Here is a 15,968-nt window from a genome sequence, read left to right as displayed (position 1 = left end):
GATCAACACTTAATTGGAGGGGGATTTTGGTTATTATGGATAAGTGGGGGTATTTTTCATTATTTAGCCTAAGTTCAGGGGTTTTTTTTGTAATTTACCCAAATTTTTTTTTTGAACAGAAAAAAACATTTAAATCATAATCTGCAATCCAAAATGGTTGAGAAATCAGCGGTCCTTACTCATTCAAAGCTACACCCCATAGCACCGTATCCCTGCCCAAGGCCATCTCGTCTAAAGCGTCTCTCTTCTTTCTCTATATTCGCTCTTTCTTCGCCATTTTACTTTTCTCTCTCCTCTCTCTCTCTCTAGAAATTGACGCATCGCAATCGAAGCCAACACTCACAAAGGCGCATATATACATACATTTTTGCATACATATTTATTGCTCCATTTTTATTTATTTATTTAGTTAGGGTTTAAGAAATTCACAACCCTTAATAGCAAATTCGGGGCTCCATTTTGAATGCGTTCGAGATTCGAATGTGAACTTTGAAGTTGACAGTGACTGAGGGTTTTTTGCGAAGCTAGAGGTTTTCTTCCTTTTCGTATCTTCCTGCAAATCGTCGATCTGTGAACGAATGGATTCAGCATCTTCGTCATTGCTATTTCCCCCGGCGGATGGGTCGCCGGCAGCGGCGGCGAAGGTGGAGGACGACGGTGCTATGACGGTTGCGGCTGGGCTGGCTAAGGAGGCTGCGCTGCTTTTTCAGGCTGGGAAATTTCTTGACTGTTTGGCAATTTTGGGTCAGATAATGCAGAAGAAAGGGGACGATCCGAAGGTAACTAATTCTTTTTATTACTTTTTCTTTTAGGTCGATTCATGGTTATCTTCGTTTTGCTGCCTGGGTTTTGAGATAAAGATTTAAACTTTTGAACTTTTATTCCTCAGAATTCAAGTTGATTGTTTGGATAAAGCGCATACTGCATAAACTTGGAGTGAATTGAACATTATAAATGAAGATGGCTCTGTTTATACCCGTGTTTTTGCTGTTGTCAGATTTATGAAAAAAAAATCACTTGATGCAATAGGCATGAAACTTTAATTTTTTGAAGCGGTGAAATTCCTTCAGCTAGAATTGTTAGTAGGCGTTGGATTGATTATAGGGTGTTGGCTTTTATTGTTTCATATTTGATAAGGTCTTTCCATAAGCTTTACTTTCTACCTTTATGATATTCCTCGAGGTGCTTTTCATGGTTTGATATCTTCTTCTTACAACAATCTTGTTAACTCTTTTCGCTAGACTTTTTTTTGAATCTCATACGGAGTGCTGTCTGCACGGATTACTCTGTTTACAAGTTACACAAGCACCAAGATTGAACGATCCTGTTTGCTATTGTCAAAGTGTGTTTAACTTGTTGATAAGTAAACCATAAATTCAAAGAAGAGAGGAACCTAAAAAACAAATCACTTGAATGTCCAACATGACCTGACTCAGATAAGCCTTTACTGACTAGGATAATGACTAAGGTTTTCTTGAAATCCCATTGATACAATTGATTTTCTGTTATCTTCAAGTCTAATATCCAAAGATGATTGAATTTTGTCTTTATAAACATGGATGTGAGGTAAAAGTATTGCAATTGCAGTTTCAACCAAACTGATGTATGATTTATCATCTTTTTTATTCTTGTTTACATTTTAGGTTCGTCATAATATGGCCATTGCTGCTAACAATTGATTTTCTGTTATCTTCAAGTCTAATATCCAAAGATGATTGAATTTTGTCTTTATAAACATGGATGTGAGGTAAAAGTATTGCAATTGCAGTTTCAACCAAACTGATGTATGATTTATCATCTTTTTTATTCTTGTTTACATTTTAGGTTCGTCATAATATGGCCATTGCTGCAAACTTTCAAGACGGCTACTCAGATCCTCAAAGGCTTATTGAAGTATTTGAAAATGTCCAGGTTTGTACTTTTATTGTAGTCCAATCACATCTGAATTGGATGTGATCGTTTCTTGTTCATATGCACACCTGTATCGGGATGTTATCCGTATCATTTGTGAACTCTACTTGACAAATGAGTAGTATTTTAGCTTTCTTATTAGGTCGAAGGCCAAATTGAGATTGATGCTTCAATTAGATGAGAAAAATGGTTGTGTTTGCACTACCCCTGGCAACTTCTGTCAGTAACCGATAGATGAAGGAAATTAGGAGCATATTCTACCCATTTAGTATGAAATGGCGATGGAAAGATTGGCAATTATGACAAGTTCAAGTCATTTTCTTGTTCCTTTTTTTTTGAACTATTTCATCCCATTTTATTTGTGGATCTTAGAAGGACTAATTAATTGGAATTATTTGTTGTGGATGCTCTTAAAGAGAACATATGGGCTTGAAAGATTTGTGTTCCTTGAGTTTTCTGTTATGGTGTTTAAAATAGACAGAGCATGTTAGAAATTAGAATGTGCTGATGACTCTAGAGTATGATGGTCTTTTGGAGTTGCTTTATATGTTATGGATGGTTTTGAGTGTCTCAATTTGTAGCAAATAGCATACTATAATGCTTTGAATTGTTATGCCTTTGACGTTCTTACTGGTCCTGGTATGTCTTTGTAATATCCCTCATGGTTGTGGGTGAAAATTGGAATGGTTTATTAGTTGTTATGTTGAATCCTCTAGTAACTTCATTTAATAATTTTCGCCTAAGTGAGTACAATTGCAAAATAATTGCTAGTGAAGTCTGTTGAGATAGTCACTTTGACGAGGCCTAACCTTTCGGGCCCAATCACTACTTTGTCCAATTTTGGGTTATTATAACATCCCACGTTGACAATGAAGAATAAATTGCAATAATTCTAAAGTATAGAAAAATACTCTTCTAGCAACTTAATCATTTTTGCAAAGCGAGGATCAATGCAAAGTATTTTCTTATGGACTGGTTGCATATTTTCTTAGGATCAGGCTGAAATGATAAGCGCTGCTGAACCTAGTATGGGTGGCAAACATAATTGTCTTTACCATTGCATGGAACTGGAAAATTGCTGACGCTCTTCTTCTTAGAAACTTAACATTTCATTTATTAACTCGTGTCAAGATTTTCTACCGGAGTCTTCTTTCCCCCTGATGTGGTGTTATATTGTGGATACAGAAGCTTTGATTTAAATGGATTTCCACTGTTATTATATTTATGTTTCTTTTGTTTCTTTTTCCAACTTTATTTAGAAACAAAGTGAGGAGCTTGCCCATACATCTGGAGAGCATTTAGAAGTTGTTAGCAATGATGGAAGAAAACCTATGACTGGCATGCTGGAAAATAATAATGCAGCGGACAATTTTTCTACTTCATCAGTTGCTTACAGTGGCGAGTTTGACACCTCGGTGGCAGTTTTCAACATAGTATGTCATACTTCTATTGGTTTGGCTGGTTCTTGATTAGACGGTGACACTTTATCTTTGTTTTAATGTCCCATGATTAATTTGGTTGCAGGCTCTTATCTGGTTCCATCTTCATGAATACACAAAATCATTCTCATATTTGGACACATTGTATCAGAATATCGGACCAATTGATGAGGTGAAAATTGCACATTAATCACAAATCACATTTAGTGATACTTGTGATGGGATTTATTGGTTAATTTTTACGAGGTAACATGCAGGGAACAGCCCTTCGTATATGCCTCTTGTTGCTGGATGTTTCGTTGCTTTCTCACAATGCATCAAGATCTGCTGTAAGTCCCCTTTGCTTCCTTTAGATTTATTTGATCACTTTGTTTGATGCTAGACAGTCGCAATATTTGAATGGGAGAAAAAAATATTGTTTATTATATGTAATGATAACACCACCACTGACATTGTATTAACTGAAAGATCTTTGATGTTTTGATGTCGAAGAGAAGTAATTTGTCTTATCTCGAAAAAATTTACACACACACACAAAAAAAACATTTGGTTGGTCTACTTCAACTAAATAGAGGCAACCCAAAATACATTCTATTCTTGCTACTTAAGCAACCCATTGTTTTTCATCTCGCCCTGTGAACGGAGGCATGGAATGTCCAATATGCTGCTACAATTTGGCAATATGCTATATTGACCTGTGGGAAACTAATCCATAGCTTACATTGGTGCTGTTTGTGGCCAGATTGATTACAAGTCCCTAATAGATGATATGTGCTTGAATAAACATTTAGATTATTGGAAAAATGAAAGATACGATAGAAACCTTCTAAACCTGTAGAAATAAGTTTATTGTTTCATTTGAACAACAATACTGTCGTAATGCAGTGAGAGGATCTTAGTTTTGATTTTCCAGTCTGGACTTAAGAAAGACATTGTAATCAGAGGTGTAGCTTTTATATTATGCTATCTTTCTTTTCCACATTAGGAAGAAAAAAGTTTATAGTATGTCAATTGGGAAACATATCTTTCAATTGCTGTGGTTAAGCTGTTTGCAGCTAATCAAAAAGCTCATTATCCGTCATATCTCTTATCTGTTCTTGTTTCGGAACTTTTGAAATCTATTACTAAGTTGCAATGTGAATCTGGCTGTCTGACATGCTTTTGCCAGTCTGAAGAATGCAGCTATTCATTTGGTTTTCGGTAATGCTGCTTAGTTTGTAGTTCTGGAGAAGATATTCCAAATGTATAGAGCATGGTGATTTAAGTTGAAGTCGATACCTCCTATTAAGTTCATGGTTTCTATTGCTTTTGAACCAGATAACCTTATCTGACATGGAAAGATGCTGAAGATTTTTCTGACCATGATTTTATTTTTACAGCATCTGACAAGATCCCTCTATGACTTGTATTTCTTATTATCCTTTACATTTTCTCGTTTTATGATCAAATAAATTTCCCACTATTATGTCTTGAACCCTTATAATCCTACTAAAGTTGAACGGGGTTGATGTGTCTATTAACTTCATGTCTGTTAATTGTCTGAATTGTCGAGTCCTCTGTGTATAGTTTTTTGGTTTGATCTGGTTTGGTATATGGCTTCTCTCTGATGGGCTACTCTTCTGTATAAACTTGAAATATGTATAATACTAAATAGGATCTTGCTATAATTAGAAGGCAGCAAATTTACTCCGCCGTTTATGCTTCTCGTGTGAATATTAACTTCTTTTTGCTGATGTCACTTGAGTTAAAGCCGCTTTTAGATTTAATTTCACTCTTTCTTTTCACGGAAACTGAGTCAGTTAAATTTCATTCTTCAGGATGTGATAAGCTACATGGAGAAGATCAGCGTGACTAATCAAGTAGAGAATGGTACCTCAGCACTACACCAATCTTTACTAGTGTCAAAATCCACTCTACTTCCGAGTAATTCATCCATTCTTGATTCTTCTCACCCCGATTCAGTAGTTATTGCAAATTCATTGGAAAATTCTTTAACTAGAACTTTATCCGAGGAAGCACTCGAAGATGATCCGTTGCATTTGCTATCTTCTCTGAACATCACTGGACAGAATCTTCAAAGACTTTCCGGTATTGCATCTTCCAATGACCATCCAAGGAGCCAATCAGAGGAGCCCTTATCAGTCGTTGACTTAAGGCTCAAACTGCATCTTTACAAGGTTCGCTTTTTGCTTCTTACGAGGAATCTCAAAGCAGCCAAGCGTGAACTTAAGATGGCTATGAACTTAGCTCGTGGCCAAGATTACCCCATGGCTCTTTACTTGAAGTCGCAACTCGAATATGCTCGAAGGAACCACGGCAAAGCAATCAAGCTTTTGATGGCATCGAGCAATCGCACCGAAATGGGAATCTCTAGCATATACTACAACAACCTCGGGTGCATCTATTACCAACTAGGGAAGCACCACACGTCGGGTGTGTTCTTCTCCAAAGCCCTAAAGAACAGCTCGCTTGTGCTGAAGGAAAAGCCTCCGAAACTTCTAATTGCATCCTGGGATAAATCCCTTCTGATATTATATAACTGCGGCGTGTATTCATTGGCTTGTGGGAGACCCTTCCACGCAGCTCGTTGTTTTAAAAAAGCCAGTCTTGTTTTTTACAACAGACCTCTTCTGTGGCTAAGGATTGCCGAATGCTGTCTAATGGCCCAAGAAAAGGGACTGATAAAATCGAATTCCTCTGCTTCAGACAAATCTTGTGTTAGAGTTAATGTTACTGGAAGAGGGAAATGGAGGCAGCTTGCTCTGAGGTATGGGTCTTCTTCGCCAAATGGTGATGATTTATTTCCAGCTGATGAAGAACAGCTTGATCTCTCAATGACTTTTGCATGGCAGTGTCTTGTCAATGCTTTGTATTTATTGAACTCGTTTGAGGCAAAATATTCTAGAACTGGTTCGCCCCTCAGTATGGAGGAAAGTGAACATACGAATCACAAAAGTGTAAGTGGTGATTTGAATCAAGTTAATTCGAACGGTGAAGTGAAAGAACAAAAGGGTGGAACCAACCAGAATGCATCTTTGCAGAAATGTGTTGCCGATTACGAGTATATCTGTACGAAGGAAATCCACATGTTAAAGCAAGCCACTCTTGCTGATTTGGCTTACGTAGAGCTTGCACTAGGAAATCCTTCGAAAGCCCTAACGACAGCAAAGACGCTACTGAAACTTCCGGAATGTTCAAGAATGTATGTTTTCTTGGGAACCGTGTACGCAGCCGAGGCTTTATGCCTGCTTAATCGGCCAAACGAAGCCTCCGAATATTTGCTGTTGTATGGTTCTGTTGGAAACAATTTTGAGCTCCCGTATAGCAGAGAGGACTGTGAAAAGTGGACAACCGAAAAACTGGTTGACAGTGAAGACTCGAATAGTGTGACCACTGGTAAATCGCAGGTGCCTGTGTTTTCCAGTCCCGAAGAGGCACGTGGGATCTTTTGTGCTAATTACGCTGCCAATTTCGCTTTGCTGGGAGACTTTGAGCTGGCTCAACGATTTGTGACGAAGGCATTATCTGACATACCAAACAGCCCCCAAGCTATACTCACTGCAACTTATTTGGATCTAAAGCGAGGTAAGATAAACGAAGCTCTTGCCAAGTTGAAACGGCACAGTGCCGTTAGATTTGTTCCGAGCGGTTTAAAGGTGCAAAACGGTGGTTCTTGATCGTTATGTTTTATTTATTTATTTAATTGGCACATCATTCTGAGTTAGATGCTAGATTGACAATCTCCTTTGGAAAAAGGGATTTGTAACATATATATAGTTCAGTCCAGGGAATAAGTTTTTTTACATTTTCTTTTTCTTAATTTTTTTTTTTAAATTATTATTAAGAAGTTTTTGCATTTAGCTTTAGTAATTGGTGGTGGTGGTGTGGCTTTATTTTAGTGAATTGCAGCAGATTCATCCCCATCTCTACAATTACAAGAGATGTAGTTTTGATTCAATGTCATATAGAGGGGCATGAGATGGAAAAACTAAGTACTAGATCAATTTTCTTATTACATGTTTCTTTTGTGGCATTTGATTTATTTATTTTGGTTAAATAGCAGTTAGCCCCTTGTGGTTTGAACTTCGTGCAAATGACTCCCTTGTGCTTTCAATATAGCACATGACCCCCTTCTATTGTAATATAAGCAAACAACCCCCTTGTACTTTCAAAAATGTCATCTTTGTAACTAGCATGATTATTTAACAGATGGGGGTTATGTGCTTATATTAAAAGTACAAGGGAGTCACATGTACAAAGTCCAAACTACAGGGGTTTATGTGCTTATATTGAAAGTATAAGGGGATCAAATGCTATTTACCCCCCTTTTTTTGGAAGTTACTATGTCTTAAATAAAATTGAATGATTGCAACTTTTAATTTTTTATATTATATTAGTTCGTGTGTAAATAAATACGAGTTTGATCAATTCAGAGTTACGTGTAATAACATATTTTTTCTTCTAATCGAGCTCGATTTAGATCCGAAATTCATATCGTATGTAACACATATATGTATTTATGTAAACAATTTGTATTGTTATGTTTAATAAATTGAATTAAAACGAATTTTTGACTGACAATATAAAATTGAGTGTCAGAATAATTTAGTTCCATTTTCAGCCATTTACTTCATAAAACCATTAAAAAAAAAAGGGATGATATACAATTTTTCTTTTTATTTAAAAAAAATAAAAAAAATCAGAAAACGTGATGCGCACGTGGGGAGCAAGGTGCTTTTTCAAGAAAAAAAGAAAGGGCTCCTTTTCTTCCTCTCTAGGCAAGTAATTTTTCCCAAAGTTCTCTGTAAAGGCAAAATTGACAACTCCACGCGCCACCGGGAAATTATCTCTCCTTCGACAATCCGTTTTCAGCCCATCGGCGCCTTCTCGGGTTAAGGTACACCAATGATTGCTGTTGTACCGTAGGGTTTACCACGAAATGTGTGTAAATGGTCGATCTTGTCGTTTTTTGTGTTTGTTCTAATTGGTCCGGATTTCGTTGATTTTTGTGGAATTGAAACCGTACAGTTTTACATGTTTGGTCGATCTAGGTTTTCGATTTTGTTGTTGATTGGAACTGTTGATGTTTTAGATATCGATTCCATTTTTTGAGTTTGTTTCGTTTCGGATTTGGAATTTGTGCTGTAATGTTTTTGATTTCTTTCTTCCTTTCCGATCCATGGACGATCTCCGGTTCTTACGCATTAAGTTTTAGCCCTGGTTGGTACGAAAACTATGCCATTCAGCCAGTGTAAGGGATTTGCACGCAGCTTAATCTCATGAGTTGTAATGCTTAATCTTTGGTGGAATTTTTTCTTTGATTCTTCCCTTCAAACCGGTCCGATTGGAAGCTTGGCTAAGTTGAATTCAGCCCGATTTTGAGCTCGAGCTCGAACTAAAAAAAATATTGCTAATGCTTTCCTTAGAAACACAGTCAGAAACTGATTTGTTTGAGGACTCAGAAAACCACAAAAATTAGCGTTAACTATATATTAACTTGAAGCAATCCTCTTTCCAACTTGACATGTAATATGTAGGTAATTTGCTAACTTGGTGTAATATGCAGAAAATGGCTGGAGAATCTAAGAATGACGCCGTGGAGTCTGTCACGTCTAAAGATCCTGAGATTAAGAAGACACAGAAGAAGAAGAAAGGAGTGCTATCAAGATTATGGAGTGCACTATTTAGAGTAAAAGGGGATGATTTCGAAAAGAGATTGCAATATATATCCAAGGAAGAGGATACCATTCGATCCAGAATGAAAAGGCGTTCTAACAGTTTTCGAAGAATGACTAGGAATCTCATTATATTTTCTGTTCTTTCTGAGGTAAACTACCTCCTTCATTATAGTTTTTTGATCGCCTATAAAGTATCAAGTTACATTAATCTCATCATTCAACTATCAGTATGTTGTGAAAGTATTTTGGATTGCTGCTACATTCATAACCTAGCTGAGTTGATGCAAAAAAACCATTTTCTCCAAGCATACTTATAGCGATTGTTGTTACTTAATCCTGGTCGATACATTTGGCAAGTAACGTACTATGTTTTCTTTTCTTTGCAAAAATTGTATAGTGGTACTGTGTTTTCTAAATGTAACTCTCAGGCCTCATTCCATATGATTTGTTCTAAAGTTTTGCTATCTAGTCCCTGTGGTGGTTTTTCTCCATGTTCAAATCCTTATGATTTGAAAGATCTTTACGTACTTTGACTGTTTCAATAATTACTGCATGTATCTACATGGTTTCTGGGGAGACCATAAATTTTCATTATGCTTATCCATAATCTTCGGTGCTAGAGCGCTCTCTGCCAGGAAATTGGAACGGTAGGGGAAATGTTTTCGGCTGAAGATGTGTGGAAATCACGTGATTTTATTGTGTATGCACCAAATGTTTATGGTCTTTGTCTTTTATTGCAGCAAGACATTATAAACTTTTAATAATTAGAGTTAAGAGAATATTTATATGGTGCATACTAATAAATTGGGATCTCTAATTCTATGTTAGAAATACTGAAAATAGAGTAGTAATCATTTTTAGGGCAGGGGAGGGATGTGTTGATGTGCGAAGGTTGATGGGGTTGAGTGTGGTGTGGGGAATGAGATTGGGGAATATATATAATAAATTATACATATATGATGTTATGTTTTTGTATATGCGCGCATGTATTTGAATAGATAGATAGAACATGTAAATCATACTTCACAGTTTATATTGATAACTACCGGGGCTCTATTGTTTCCAGTTGCTTGTTGATTTGGTGAACCCAAGCATTGCATTTTACTTATTATTTTTTTTATTTCTTCAGATAATCGCAGTGGGTTATGCTATAATGACCACAAGATCCGTAGAGTTGAATTGGAAAATGAGGGCATTACGAGTCTTACCTATGTTTCTGCTGCCAGTATTTTCTGTTGTTACATTTTCAGCTCTTAGAAGTTACACAAGGATCCGTAAGTATATCATTGCTATTTGTAATCTAACTTTTATCCTTTTTTGTTTCGTTCATATTTTCCACTATATGGAAATATTATCCTTTTATTTTTCCAATTTTCATCCATTCATTTATATGGTGCTAAAAGTAGTTAAGTCCTTGTAGCATGTCCCCGAGTGTTTTTATAGCTTAAGTAGTTGTGAGTTTGTTTTCATTCATTGTGACACTTTTGCTGAGTAGGCTGCTTACAAAATCCAAAGTCAGGAATCCTTATATTTTATTCATCTAGGTTGGGTATGTCAAGGCCATGTGGGAAAGCTAAACTATAGAAACATATGAAGGTGCGTGGAAATCATTTTGACGTCCCTATGCATGCGATGACCCTTGTTGCATAGGGACGTCAAAATGATTGTAATAAATTCCGTGTCGCTGCTTATAGCTTCTGTTCTGTATTTGATTCACTGGAATCAGTTTTGGGCCATTAATTTTTCATGTGGAAACATTCTGAGGCGCAACCTTGAAGATCAGTATCTCTATTGATGGTGTTACATATTGAAAAATATTATTCACAGGTGACCGGATGGACGAGAAGACATTGAAAAGGCTTGAGGCTGAAGCACTAGAAAAGATGGATGAACTGAAAGAGAAATCAAATTATTACCACACTCAACAGCTGATACAGGTAATGAACGAAAGCTGGCTATTGTCTTCTGCTTGTATTGATGAACCTACACCTTGTATGAATTCGCTCTACTATGCCGTTTTTGCATTCTTTTGGGAGTTCCCTGTCTCCTATTTTTGAAAGCTAGAACGAGAAGTGATAGTTAAAAGATGCAGGCTATAAATAGTTACCTATGTAGGTGTTCGTATTAGGTTTGTCTATATATTCAATTCCTGTCTAGCTAATTCAAACATTAAGGTCTGTTATAGATACCTCCCCTGAGCTTTTGTCTAAATACGGGTGCACCTCCCCCAGCTTTCCAAAATTATATGCACCTCTCGTACCACGAGCTGAGTGTCTATCAGAGAAACCTTCAACATTGTCCTAAAATAACTCTGTTGCCCTTCGATAAAAGAAACGCAAACCTTTTTTGAGGTTTTTTTCTGAATCACAGCAACCACTCTTGAGGTTTGTCTCATTACAGTTACATCCCTTTTTGTTTAACATTTAGACCCCAGGTGGTTTTATCCTGATAAAATAATAAGACGTCTGCTACATTTAAGGCACTCTTAACATGATCAAGCCAAAAGTTAATCCAAACTTAAGTTCATGATACTAAGATCTAGACATAGTTTTAGTGCCATTATATTCGTCTTCCGCCAGCATCATCTTCCATAATCATAATGCTTGTCGTTGAAGGAAACTCTTGAGTAAACTTTCGACATAATATTTGATGATATCAACTATATTGCGCCTTCATTGAAATATAAAATATAGAAGACAAGGAAAATTAAATGCAAGAAATTTTATGTAATAAATTTTCTATACACTACTCGGTTAATTATAATTATAATTTAAATGAATTTATTTACTTAGTAGCATTGTATAATGCTATTTCAAAGTACATACATCATATTTCACAAAATAACGAAAGCAAGGGTATGCAGACCATTTTGAGAGGGCAAAATTGTATGTTCAACTTTTTCCCTCGTCATTTCGACTTAAAACCATTAGTAACAAGGTCTAGTTGTTAGATTGCAACAAAAGACACGGGTGTTTAAAGTAATTCTCTGTAATTAATTATCTCTGAAAAATTATTAGATTCTTAACGTGGTTTCTTCAGTGCAGAAGTATGACCGTGATCCAGCAGCCAAGGCAGCAGCAGCCACCTTTCTGGCACACAAGCTGGGTTCAGATTCTGGTCTCAGAATACATTTGTCAGACGAAGGTAACCTCAACAATGCTCCCACTACTGGAAAGAGCAGCGACGTTCAACTTGCAACAACAAGTAGTGGACTTCGCCACAGGACACACTCCAACTCTAAAACCAGTAGCATCGATAGTGGGTCCCCACGTAACCGCCATGAAGATTTAATGACTGGCCGTGCTGGACTTGATGAGATTGCTGACATGTCACAGCAGCGGCAGCTGATTGTCGAGCATCACCCTCAAACAAGTTCGAGCTCAAACGATGGTGGATGGATTGCTCGACTTGCTGCCTTGCTTGTGGGAGAGGATCCTACCCAATCGTACGCACTTATTTGCGGAAACTGCTATATGCACAACGGTAAATACAAAAGTCTTCGGTGCAATATTTCTATATATATAATTTTTTTGAATTTAATTACTGTTATAGATGAGAAAGTAAGGGAAATGGCAGAATTCGAACCTTGTACCATGATCTAATATGGAGTAGTTAATACTTGGGTCTCGTTTGGTTGGGTAGATTAGCCATGATTAACTAATAACTGGACTTTGTTTGATGTTTGACCCAATAATATTTCCGGGTCGACCCGGAAATATTATTTTTATCTTGGCTCTTAGGGAGATTATTTATTGGACAGTACATGGTTGAATAATGCAATTGGGGCTTCTTACTTAATCTTATCTTGACTAACTCTATCTCCGCAACCAGACGAGGCCTTAATATGCTATTTGGTAATGTTTGTAGGGCTTGCAAGGAAAGAGGACTATCCATACATCACTTATTACTGCCCACATTGCCATGCATTGAATAAGCCAAAGCAAAGTGATGATCGCGCTTCTGCTTCTGCTTCTGCTTCTGATTCTCCTACTACGACCTCATTGCCAGCTGTAATGCCAGCTGTCTTGCCAGCTGTAGAGGAAGTGGATGCTGCAGATGTGGTTCCGAGTGCGGGTAGCTCGACCGAGGAGGAGAAGGTTTCTCCGAGCGGCAGCTCTGTAGCTGCAGATGAGGAGATCTCTGAAATGTAGAAGAATCTGGTTGGGTGAGTTTGTGTGTGTGTCGATTGATTTCGAGAAAAGGTACACAAGGTTTCCCCTTCTTATTTTTATTTTTTTTCACGCGAAAAGTAGTGTTGTTGTAAACATTACTTTGATGAAAGAGTTGTATATTGTTTTGCAACAAATTATAGTAGACTGACTTTTTTTTGTTTTGTTTTCATCATTTTCTCTTACATCATTGTTCGTTCCAATGTATGGTACCGATTGATGTGTCGTATTTCCAATGATTTTTATTTTTCTTTTTATTTTTATTTTTTAGAAAAAAATTATAGAGAACACACTTTGTGAGATTGGAATGCCAACAGCCAAAATTCCTACTTGCAGCAAACTGCATAATTTACCTTTATTTTTGTTTTAATAAAAAAAATATCTGCAGGGAGATGATGTCATTATTCAATATTAATAAATATTTTATTTTTTATTTTTTGTCATGCTGACTGGGCCATACATGTCTGTCTGCAAGATTCCCTAAAAGCACCATCGTGTCAGCTCCTCATTGGATAATCACATACATCCCCATCATCCAATGAAAGATGGAATATAGTAGCAGTTTAATGTATATTACAGTGTTCAAATCTAATATTTTATAAAAGTAATTGTATGTTAAATATAAAGTATATATTATTAATAGATATTTAACTAACACTACAGTTAAAAACCGTGTCATAAAAGAACAAAAAAACAGAATGGTGGGAATTCTGCATACTTGACAGTCTTGTAATAGAAAAATGTTAATTATCTTAAACAAACTTAAACATGTAACCCTCCTTGAAAAGATAACAATGACCTAATAATTTGTATATATATATATATATATTTTTTTTTTTGATAATTGTAATAATTTGTATTTAAGACTTAGATGGTAACGCAAACACTTTTTCAAAGTGATTATGAGCTTTTTAATTAATGATTAAAAAAACTGATTTTGAACCAAAAAAACTCATAATCACTTTGAAAAAGTGTTTGCAAACGTCACCTTAAGTGTTTAATTCCCTTCTTTAGCTTGTAGTACTTACTACATTCAAACATAAACAAAAGTTTAATTAAGGATATATATATATATATATATATATGAAAAACTTCAATGTTTGATTGCTTAATTCATTGTCAACCCACAAACATTACATTATATTGAAACAATCCCCATAACAATACAAAATGTGTACGTTGAACAATAATAATATTAATATTGGAGAAAAAGTTAGCTAATTAATAATCCCAATCAAGAAAGGAAATTAATCCAGCTTTTAAGCTAGAGGTTTACATAAAAATTAAACACCAACAGCAACAACATTAAAATCAAACTCGACCGATCGACATCCTCTCATGTCGATTCGACGATACCACGCAAACAACTCTTTACCTCCAAACCTGCACACACAAAAAAAAAAAAATTCATAAGCCAACTTTCCATATATATATATATATATATATATATATATATATATATATTTAGCAACACCTAATTTTAGAAACTTAACTAACTTAACCTATTAATCATGCAAGATCTTAAACCCTACGTACGTACGTTAATCTAATTATTAAGAAAAAAAGACTTTTTTGCCCCTTAATTTTTTAGAAAGAAAAACACACACTAAAACACACACACACACACACACACACACACACACTACTGAACCTGAATATGAAGATCTAGATAGAACAAGTGTATCCAGGCGGCGGCGCTTTTCCACAGGTGAGAAGAAGCTGAAGAGCAAGTGGCAAATATATGTTCAGATTCAGCGCTTTTATCTTCAAAGTTGTGCACAGACAAACCGCCGCCTCAATCTCAACCAACCCCGAAATTATCGGGCAGCACTCGTTCGCCGCCGGGTCACCCAGCCCAATGTGGACCAGCCCGCCAAGAAGATCCACGCACGCACCCAGCTTCAGCGAGTCAATCGGGCAGCTCGCCGTCGGCGGCGGCTTCACCGTCGCCGGAGGCGGCGGGCACGGCACCTTCGGGTCCGTCACCGGCGGAGGGACAACTGTGACCGGCGGAAGTGGGACGGGCAGTTTGGGCACCACCGGGACAACTGGCGGGAGTACAATAGGAACTTTAGGGACTGTAACCGGAGGGAGTTTGGGTACTTTGGGTACGGTGACGGGTGGGACGATGGGTACTTTGGGAACTGTGACGGGTGGGAGTTTGGGGATTTTGGGAACGGTTACAGGTGGAACTGTAGGAACTTTAGGGACGGGAACTGCAGGGGTAGTGGGCTTCTTGGGTTTCTTGGGGTGGGGTTTGGAGCAGTAGCCGCATTCTGGTTCGAGGGTGGGATCTTCTTGAGTTGTTGATGCAAAGGAGATTGAGAAAATGGAGATGATGCAAACAAGGGCTAGGATCTTCTTGGGGGAAGAGGGTTTCATGATGGACGGCTGTGATTTTCTTGACTTATTGGATGGGGATTGGTTGTGATTTGTGGTGAGGCCAATGGGATGTGTTATATAGAGAGAGAATGACAAGAGTTTTGCAGATTTTAGAGTGAGAGTGTGCATGCAAAAATTATTAAAAAAATAATTAAAAAAAATAAATAAAAATTAAAATAGAAACCCTAGAAAAACCAAGACACGTGAACTGAGAAAGAGGGAACGTCCAAAATTTGCTAGTTGTCATGCAAGTTCATGAATTCATATATATTTCTTTTAGGATTTTCTTTTTCTTTTTCTTTTATTATTATTATTATTATTATTATTATTATTATGATTATTATTATTATTATTATTATTATTATTATTATTATTATTATTATTATTAT

General features: G+C 36.7%; 3 protein-coding genes across 4 annotated transcripts; 2 read left to right on the top strand and 1 right to left on the bottom strand.

Annotated features, from left to right (window-relative positions):
• The first annotated feature begins 155 nt into the window (after nt 1-155).
• LOC105960678 (uncharacterized) lies at nt 156-7,152 on the top strand. The gene is made up of 6 exons (XM_088825050.1): nt 156-779; nt 1,825-1,911; nt 3,171-3,344; nt 3,436-3,522; nt 3,608-3,679; nt 5,168-7,152. Exons 1-6 carry the CDS (start codon nt 579-581, stop codon nt 7,025-7,027), a joined length of 2,481 nt encoding a protein of 826 aa, XP_088681176.1. The 5' UTR covers nt 156-578; the 3' UTR covers nt 7,028-7,152.
• Nucleotides 7,153-7,990: 838 nt separating this feature from the next.
• On the top strand, nt 7,991-13,454 carry LOC105960677 (uncharacterized protein At2g24330). Of its 2 annotated transcripts, XM_012984873.2 has the most exons (6): nt 7,991-8,247; nt 8,917-9,177; nt 10,158-10,302; nt 10,856-10,965; nt 12,073-12,511; nt 12,896-13,454. In XM_012984873.2, the coding sequence occupies exons 2-6, from the start codon at nt 8,920-8,922 to the stop codon at nt 13,177-13,179; spliced, it is 1,236 nt and encodes a 411-aa protein (XP_012840327.2). In that variant the 5' UTR covers nt 7,991-8,247; nt 8,917-8,919; the 3' UTR covers nt 13,180-13,454. The 2 variants fall into 2 exon arrangements, with proteins under 2 accessions (XP_012840327.2, XP_088681253.1); XM_088825127.1 differs by lacking the exon at nt 7,991-8,247 and having other exon boundaries at nt 8,911-9,177.
• An 842-nt stretch (nt 13,455-14,296) lies between these two features.
• On the bottom strand, nt 14,297-15,699 carry LOC105971594 (uncharacterized). The gene is made up of 2 exons (XM_088825143.1): nt 14,849-15,699; nt 14,297-14,580 (listed from the first exon to the last, which is right to left on the bottom strand). The coding sequence occupies exon 1, from the start codon at nt 15,577-15,579 to the stop codon at nt 14,863-14,865; it is 717 nt and encodes a 238-aa protein (XP_088681269.1). The 5' UTR covers nt 15,580-15,699; the 3' UTR covers nt 14,297-14,580; nt 14,849-14,862.
• Nucleotides 15,700-15,968: the final 269 nt, after the last annotated feature.

The sequence above is a fragment of the Erythranthe guttata genome, chromosome 11 (genome assembly GCF_056151865.1).
Source record: "Erythranthe guttata isolate IM_541 chromosome 11, IM_541, whole genome shotgun sequence".
In the NCBI taxonomy this organism is placed as follows: Eukaryota; Viridiplantae; Streptophyta; class Magnoliopsida; order Lamiales; family Phrymaceae; genus Erythranthe; species Erythranthe guttata.
This window is presented reverse-complemented; position numbering and strand designations above follow the sequence as displayed.

Excerpts from the sequence above, each read along its gene's own strand:
- LOC105960678 (XM_088825050.1), top strand. The coding sequence starts at position 579 with ATGGATTCAGCATCTTCGTCATTGCTATTTCCCCCGGCGGATGGGTCG. Across the intron at positions 780-1,824 it reads AGAAAGGGGACGATCCGAAG|GTTCGTCATAATATGGCCAT; the intron begins GTAACTAATTCT and ends TTTACATTTTAG. Across the intron at positions 3,345-3,435 it reads CGGTGGCAGTTTTCAACATA|GCTCTTATCTGGTTCCATCT; the intron begins GTATGTCATACT and ends ATTTGGTTGCAG.
- LOC105960677 (XM_088825127.1), top strand. The coding sequence starts at position 8,911 with ATGCAGAAAATGGCTGGAGAATCTAAGAATGACGCCGTGGAGTCTGTC. Across the intron at positions 9,178-10,157 it reads TATTTTCTGTTCTTTCTGAG|ATAATCGCAGTGGGTTATGC; the intron begins GTAAACTACCTC and ends TTATTTCTTCAG. Across the intron at positions 10,966-12,072 it reads ACACTCAACAGCTGATACAG|AAGTATGACCGTGATCCAGC; the intron begins GTAATGAACGAA and ends TCTTCAGTGCAG.
- LOC105971594 (XM_088825143.1), bottom strand. The coding sequence starts at position 15,579 with ATGAAACCCTCTTCCCCCAAGAAGATCCTAGCCCTTGTTTGCATCATC.